At 14.7% G+C, this 7631-nt stretch overlaps 1 protein-coding gene across 1 annotated transcript in view, besides 13 other annotated features; it reads left to right on the top strand. All coding sequences in view use genetic code 6, as the record gives it.

Annotated features, from left to right (window-relative positions):
• Window positions 1-6: 6 nt before the first annotated feature.
• Window positions 7-106: a microsatellite.
• A 357-nt stretch (window positions 107-463) lies between these two features.
• Window positions 464-509: a microsatellite.
• A 460-nt stretch (window positions 510-969) lies between these two features.
• Window positions 970-999: a microsatellite.
• Window positions 973-1057: a microsatellite.
• A 2291-nt stretch (window positions 1058-3348) lies between these two features.
• Window positions 3349-3394: a microsatellite.
• Window positions 3353-3392: a microsatellite.
• Window positions 3354-3395: a microsatellite.
• A 223-nt stretch (window positions 3396-3618) lies between these two features.
• Window positions 3619-3657: a microsatellite.
• Window positions 3626-3661: a microsatellite.
• A 1028-nt stretch (window positions 3662-4689) lies between these two features.
• Window positions 4690-7631, top strand: part of IMG5_005330 (ubiquitin-like modifier activating enzyme 2, putative) — a gene marked incomplete at both ends in the record, with an annotated part of 3046 nt that continues 104 nt past the window's right edge. The window contains 6 exons of the mRNA XM_004039895.1: window positions 4690-5038; window positions 5093-5194; window positions 5278-5901; window positions 5995-6137; window positions 7110-7168; window positions 7624-7631. The exon at window positions 7624-7631 is cut by the window's right edge and continues 104 nt beyond it. Coding sequence (XP_004039943.1) covers window positions 4690-5038; window positions 5093-5194; window positions 5278-5901; window positions 5995-6137; window positions 7110-7168; window positions 7624-7631 — 1285 coding nt within the window. The remainder of the gene's footprint in view (window positions 5039-5092; window positions 5195-5277; window positions 5902-5994; window positions 6138-7109; window positions 7169-7623) is intronic.
• Window positions 6611-6659: a microsatellite.
• Window positions 6620-6660: a microsatellite.
• Window positions 6624-6657: a microsatellite.
• Window positions 6882-6934: a microsatellite.

Below are 7631 nucleotides of genomic sequence, written 5' to 3'. Positions count from 1 at the left end.
TTTACTATAAATAAATAATATTTATCTTATAATTTTTTAACTATATTTAATTACTTAAATAAATAAATAATTTTTATCTTATATTTTTTAAATATATGTAATTACTGATATATTTAAATAATTTGTATATATTTTTATTTTATTTAAATAAATTTTATTATATTCTTAAATATTAAAAATTTCTTATTATATAATAATATTTAATATATTTATAAGTTAAACTTTTTAATATATAATTCATTATTTTTTTTTTTTATTTAAAATATAATAAATAACTTAATTAATAATTCATTTTTTTTTTTTACAAAATATAAAATTTACTTTATATATATATATTATTTTTATTAATTTTTTTCATATAAATATAAATAAATAAAAATTATATATACAATATATAATAACATCTATTCTTAAATAAATTTTCATTAAAAATAAGATTATTTTTATTATAAATTATTTACATTTTATTAATTTTATATTTTATTATTTATATAAGTTTTATGTTTTATCTCTATATATTTTAAAGATGTAATAAAATAAAATGTGTATTACTAATATTTAATTATTTTATTTTTTAAATAAAAATATTTTATTATATAAATTAAAGAATAACAAATCCTTTATACTCTTTATGCATTTTATTTACCATTAATTATAATTACTAATAATATTAAAAATTTAATAAATTTATAAAGATCTTATTATAAATTTTGTAGAATAAATAGATATGTAATAAATGTGATATTATATTAGCTTATTATAATGTATTTAAAACATAATAAAAAATTTAAATAGATAAATATAATAAGTACATTAGTTTTTTATATCTATTTTTCTTTAAATAATCTTATTAATAAAAAAGTTTTTTTTATTTTTAAAAAATAAGATTTTTAAGTTTATACAATTTTTTTTTCAATATAATATATTATTGAAGTTGCTTAAATATCTAATAATTTAATATAATCTAAAAAAATAATAATATATAAAATTATAATATATCGTTTATTCTTATATTAAAATATACAAAATTATAATATATCGTTTTTTTATATATAAACATTAATTTTTCTAAATAAATATAATATATTGTTATAAAAAATATATAAAATAAGATATAGAAGTATTAATCTAAATCAATAAATGAAAGTTAATATATATTTATCAATTAATATTAAATTTAAAGCTTTTTTTAAATAAAGTAAGATAATATTACTTCAATAATAAATATATATTAATATGTATCTAAACTAAAAATATAAAAATAAAACGAAATATGAGATATTAATATTTAATTTATATTATTAAAATTAATTAAAAAATAATTAAAAAACAAAATATAATGGATTATTTAACTAACCTACTATTAACAGGAGGTTCTGTATTTTGTTTAGTACGTTTTATTTAATAATATAGAATTTAATAGTATTTTTAAACTACCTATAATAAAATATTAAAGCTTTAATTAATAGATTTTGATAAAGTATTAGATTTAGAAAAAATTCCTAAAAATTAAATTATTATGATTTAAGGACAGACATAAAATAAATTTTATAAAAATCTATTGCTTTAAAAGATTTAAATGTAATATATTCAACTATAGGACCATAAATATTTTAAAAAGAGTTATTTTTTTTTACATTTTCATAAAATATTATTTTTTTACAAAAAAATGAAAAATTAGATTTTTATTTTTGCGTGGATAATTAAGCTTTTATCTATAAAATCTTAAAGGATTAAAACTTAATGTATTTTTTTAAGATAAAAAATAAAAACTAATTGCTTATGATTTGGATGTTATTTGTAAAAATATATAAATTTAATAAATACAAGATTAAGAAATTGCTAAATAATACAAAATTTATTAATCTTTTGAAAACAATTTAAATTAATATGAATATGCTATTTTACCAAAACATTAATATTTGTTTATTGGAGAAATTTAATTAATTGATTAAAAATTTAAACTAAATCCTTAATTTGTTTGTAGAGCTAATAGAAAATAGTTATTGAATTAATTTAACATTTTTTTAGTTAAAAATAGTAAATAATTTAAAAAATATTTCTCTTTAAGTTTAGTTCAAGCTATCGGTTTATATATTTATCAATAAGACCTTCCTATCAAGGAGAATAAAATAGAATTATCTTCTAATATTTAAAAAAACTGATTTATTACTAATATTTATTGAAAAATAAAAGAGTCATTAACATTAAGTTTTGTATTAATACAAAAAAATAGGAAATCATATATATATATTGTATATAAAGAAGAAATTAATTATAGTTTATAAAAATTAATAATAATAATATTTTTTTATATTTTATAATAAATGTGTGTTTATTATAATTAAAAGAAAAAATATTTAAAGATATATATAAATTTATAAATAATTTTGTTAACAAATTTTTAAATTAAGTATATTAAATGGCTATCATAACTAAATTACTTTTCGCAGGTTCCATGTTTTGTTTAATAGGTTTTGTTTTTTGTTACAAATCAGAATAGAAATTTAAAGTTTTGTTCGAAAAAATGTAAAATCTTCCAGTAATAGATATCGACAAAGTATTAGATTTATAAAAAATTCCTAAAAACTAAATAGTTATGATAAGTGGATATACATAATAAAATTCAAATAAAACATCAAAAATTGATAAAGATGTGAGCGTTCTATTTTCTTCTATAAAATAAACTGAATATTAAAAGTGTATTATAAAATAAAATATTCTTTATATTTAAATATATATATATATATATATATTATTTATTAATTTAGTGCTTTTCCTGTATTTGGATAATTAAATTTTAATATATAAAATCCTTAAGGAATAAAATTGAATGTTTTTTTAGAAAAAAAAGTTTTATTATATTTAATTTGGATTCTATTTTTAAAAATTTGTAAATCGAATAAATTTAAGATATTACAAGAGTCAGACTTTAAAGGATTAAAACATTACTTGGTAAACCAGAATCTTTTAGTGAATTCGCAATTTTGCCAGGAAATTAATATTTGTTTGTCGGATAAATTAAATAGATTTAATAAGATTTAAAGTTGATTCCTTTTTTTATTGTAAAAGCGGAAAAAAATTAATTTTTGACTTAATTTGATATTTTCTTAGCAAAAAATAATATAAATGGTAAAAAATTGGTTGCTTTAAGTGTAGCTTAGGTTGCAGCTTATTATTGTTATCAAAAAATTTATCCAGTAAAGTAAAATAGAAGATAACTTAAAGGTTATAGGGTCTAATAATGAATATATATTAAAATAAAAATTTTATAAAAAAATAATAATAATAAGATTTTATTTATTAAAAAATTTATATTATGATATTTATATAAAAATAAAAAACATAAAATAATATATTAAATATATATAAATATATATAATATATATATATATCGAATATTTATATTTCTTATATATTCTATTTTATTTATAAAAATATTATAAAATATTATGTATAATTAAATATATATTATCAGTATTTAAAAATTTATTTAATTTTATTAATAATAATACGTATTAATTTGGCTTAATATTATAATTATTATTGTTTAATTTTTGTGTTTTTTTTTTATAGAAAAACATATAAGTGTTTATTTATAAATAAATTAATAATTTTTATAATTTATTTTATAAATATAATAATATTTCATAAATAAATATGATACAAAATTATATAATTCTAAATTAATTTTATATAATTATATTAATAATTTTTTTTTAAAATATTCAAGTAAATATTTTATTTAATATATAATTAATTATTTATATACAAATTTTTCAAACAACTATTTATAAAAAGATAATTTTAAACCTCAATTTTTAATAATAATTATAAATAAAATATATCTATTTTTATCTATTTTATAAAAAAAAGTAAATTATAATTAAAATCAAAAAAGAATTTATTTATTTAACTATAATATATTTATTTTATTTATTATTAAAAATTTTAAAACTAAAAAATATGTCCATATTTTTTCACATTTTCTGCTGAAATTATATATTTTTATAAAAATATATATCTAATTAATAAATATGTTCTATAGAAATAAATTTAAGAGTATATTTGTTATCTTAGTTTAAAACTAAAATAATTTGTTATTATGATTTTAATCGTAATTACTCTATTGATAAGATGTGTTATAATTTAAACATATTGATATTTTATATTTATTTTAATAATATATAGATTATTTTGTAATTACTAATATATATATATATATATATATTTATTTTAATATAGATTATTATGTAATTTATATATTAAAGTTTTTATTGAATTTAAGAAGACAATCTATTTAAACTTTAAAATTATATAAATTAGGAAAAAAATAAAAAAAATTGACATTTTATATTTATAATGTCCCTGAAATTCTCGTATATTTGAACTAAAAGTTGATTATATTATATTTTATATTATTATTTTCTGATTTTTAAATAAACTTTTTTCTTTAATACTTAAAAAATAAAATTCTCTTATTATATTATTAAATTTTTTAATATTATTAATATGAAAGTAAATTATTTGTAATATTAAAATTTAATTGTATTAAAAATAGTTTATTATAAACATATTTTTTACAATCATATAGTAAAAAAATGATATATATATATAAATATTTTAGTAAAATAAATCAATTTACTTTATATAAATAATATTAACAATAAATAAAAAGAAAATTAATAAATGGAATTAGAAATCATAAAACCCTTATAAAATATTCAATAAGAAAATTCAACAAATCGATCCGATCGTCACTTAAAACTTATATATACACCTGAATTATACAATAAAATAATCCAAGCAAAAGTATTAATAGGTGGCGCAGGTGGTGTCGGTTGTGAAATAATAAAGAATTTATCAAAATCAGGATTTAGAAATTTCACTATAATAGATTTAGACATTATTGAATTAACAAATTTAAATAGACAATTTTATTTCCGAAAAAGACACGTGGGCATGGGAAAAAGCATATGTGCTAAGAATGGTGTATTATAAATAGAACCTTAAATATTAAATATAGAGGCTATTTTGGGTAATATTTTTGATCAGAAATTTAATGATATTTTTTATTAAAAATTCGATTTAGCTTTTTGTGCATTTGATAATTAAGCCGCAAGAAGACATATAGGAAAAAAATGTATTATTAACAATATTCCTTTATTAGAAGCTGGTACATCGGGATTTTCAGGTTAACTTATTTTAAAAAATGTTATATTGTATACTCATTTCTTTTGTTTTAATTATTTAAATATATTTTTATATAATAAATAGGTAATGTCTAAACTAGACTTAAAGGTATTTATGAATGTAGAAATTGTAAACCGGAAACAAAGGAGGTTGTTTTTAATGTTTGTACTATAAGAAGTAGACCTGTAGAACCTATACATTGTATCGTATGGGCTAAAAATATATACAATTTGATTTTTGGACCATAAGATAAGGAAAATTAATTAGAAAATTATATAAAGGATTTATTTCCTTTGGGGTTTTAGTCAGTTAAGGATTATTATTAGAAAGGAATTCAACTTTTTAATAAAATTTTCGATGAGGATATTAGAAATTCTAATGATCAAAGCAGATTTCCTATAAGTTTTGAGGAGGGTTTGAAAATTAATAATATAGATGAAAAAATGAATAAACATTTACTTGAAGATGAATAAATATTCTCTATTTAGGAATATTGTTAGATTTTTATACAGGCTTTTTAAAAGCTTTGTGAAAGAAATAAAATCATTGAATTTGATAAAGATGATTTACTAGCTTTAAAATTTGTATCCGCTATTACTAATTTGAGAACTTTTAATTTTAGAAATGTCTCGGATCTAAAAAATAAACTGGTGTTTATGTCTGAGCATAAAATTAAATAAATGGCAGGGAATATTATAGATGCTATAGGTATTCTTTTTTTTTTTTTTATAAAAAAAAAAAAAATGGAAAGAATCTGTTTATATATACTTTTTATATTACTTTTTTTTTTTAAAAAAAAAGCGTCTAGTAATGCTATTGTTGCAGCTATTTAAGTTAATGAGGCTATAAAAATCATTGAGGGAAAAAATATTAATGATGCTGGAACTTTCAAAGAATATCTAGTTGAAAATATTAATGAAAAAATATAAGTTACTGAATAATAGGTATATAAAAAAATAATAATATAATATTTTTATAAAATAGAAACCGAATTTATATTGTCTTGTATGTTCAAATAGAAATTTTTATATAAGATTAGAAATTAATAGTTAAGAAGTTAGTTTTATTGAATTAAAAAATTATTTTGAGAATACTTTTTTTTCAGAAGTTTAAATTATTAAATTAAATAATGAAATTATTTATTATGATTTAATGTAGGATTAATATAAATAATTATTTTATAAAAAAATATAAGATTTACCTTTTTTAATTAGTAAGAAAATATATTCAAATGCTTTAATTTAGAAGGGAATTTGTTTTGGGAATTCCATATATAAATTAATAATTTTGGGAACAATATTTAGGCTAAAACACCCCCCGAATAAATAAAATAATAGTATCTTAAATACTTTAAAGAAGTGCATGAAGATAATCTTTAAAAAAAACTTAATTTATTTAAATAATATAAATATATATGAAAAATATTTTATTTATTTAAAAAAAAAAATTATTTAAATTAAAAAAAAATAAAAAAATAAAAAAAGGTATTAACTTATATATTTTTATTACTAAAAAAAAAAAAAGCAAAAAAAAAATATGGCAATAAATTTAAAAAATAGATTAGAATTTAAAGAATTTTAAAACGGATTTTATAAAGATAAAAAAAATTAAAAAAATAAGAATAGAAAGAAAAGAAAAGTCTGTAAAATTACCAAAAATTTAATTAAAGTAAAATTTGCAACCTAAAAAAGAGAAAGAGAAAGAGAAATAAAAAGAAAAATAGAAAGAATAATAATAAGAATAGGATTTAAAATAAATTTTTGATAATATTTTTTCAAAATACAACCCTAATATAAAAGAGAATAAAATGAATTATGAAAAATAGCTTTTAAAACTATATAATTTAGAAAAACCAGATTAATAAAAATAATAGAACTATATTAATATATATAAATATTCAAATAATTTTATTAAAGGAAATTCTATTAGAACACGCAGTTTCGAAAAGTAACAAAAAAAATAAAAAATAAAATATGTATTATAGTTATTTTATATATAATAAATATCTATACATACATAAAAAGTTCTTTTATATTAAAATAAAAATCATTTAACGATTTAAATAAAGATTTTATTTAAAATAATTCAGTTTCATTGACAAAAATAGATGTATAAATTTAATATTTAATTATTTAATTTATTTTTAAATATAGTCTATTAATAATGAATAAAATTAAATTTATTTAAGTAATATGATGGTAAAAAAGGATTTCGTGATTTAAAAAGAAATTGAGAAAATAGATGAACTTGCTTAAAAAAATGAACAATCTTTTTAACAATATGTTTAAACAAAGCTTTATCTTTTTAATCTTTAAAAATGTGTATACATAATTAAAATATTTCTTATTACAAAATAAATTAAAAAAAAAGGACTCATTAAAAAATTTAAGTTGAAATATAAATATAATTTGTTTTTTTATTTTTGTTAAGTGAATTTT

Source organism: Ichthyophthirius multifiliis (genome assembly GCF_000220395.1).
Source record: "Ichthyophthirius multifiliis unplaced genomic scaffold scaff_1120509249450, whole genome shotgun sequence".
NCBI classification, from domain to species: Eukaryota; Ciliophora; class Oligohymenophorea; order Hymenostomatida; genus Ichthyophthirius; species Ichthyophthirius multifiliis.
This window is presented reverse-complemented; position numbering and strand designations above follow the sequence as displayed.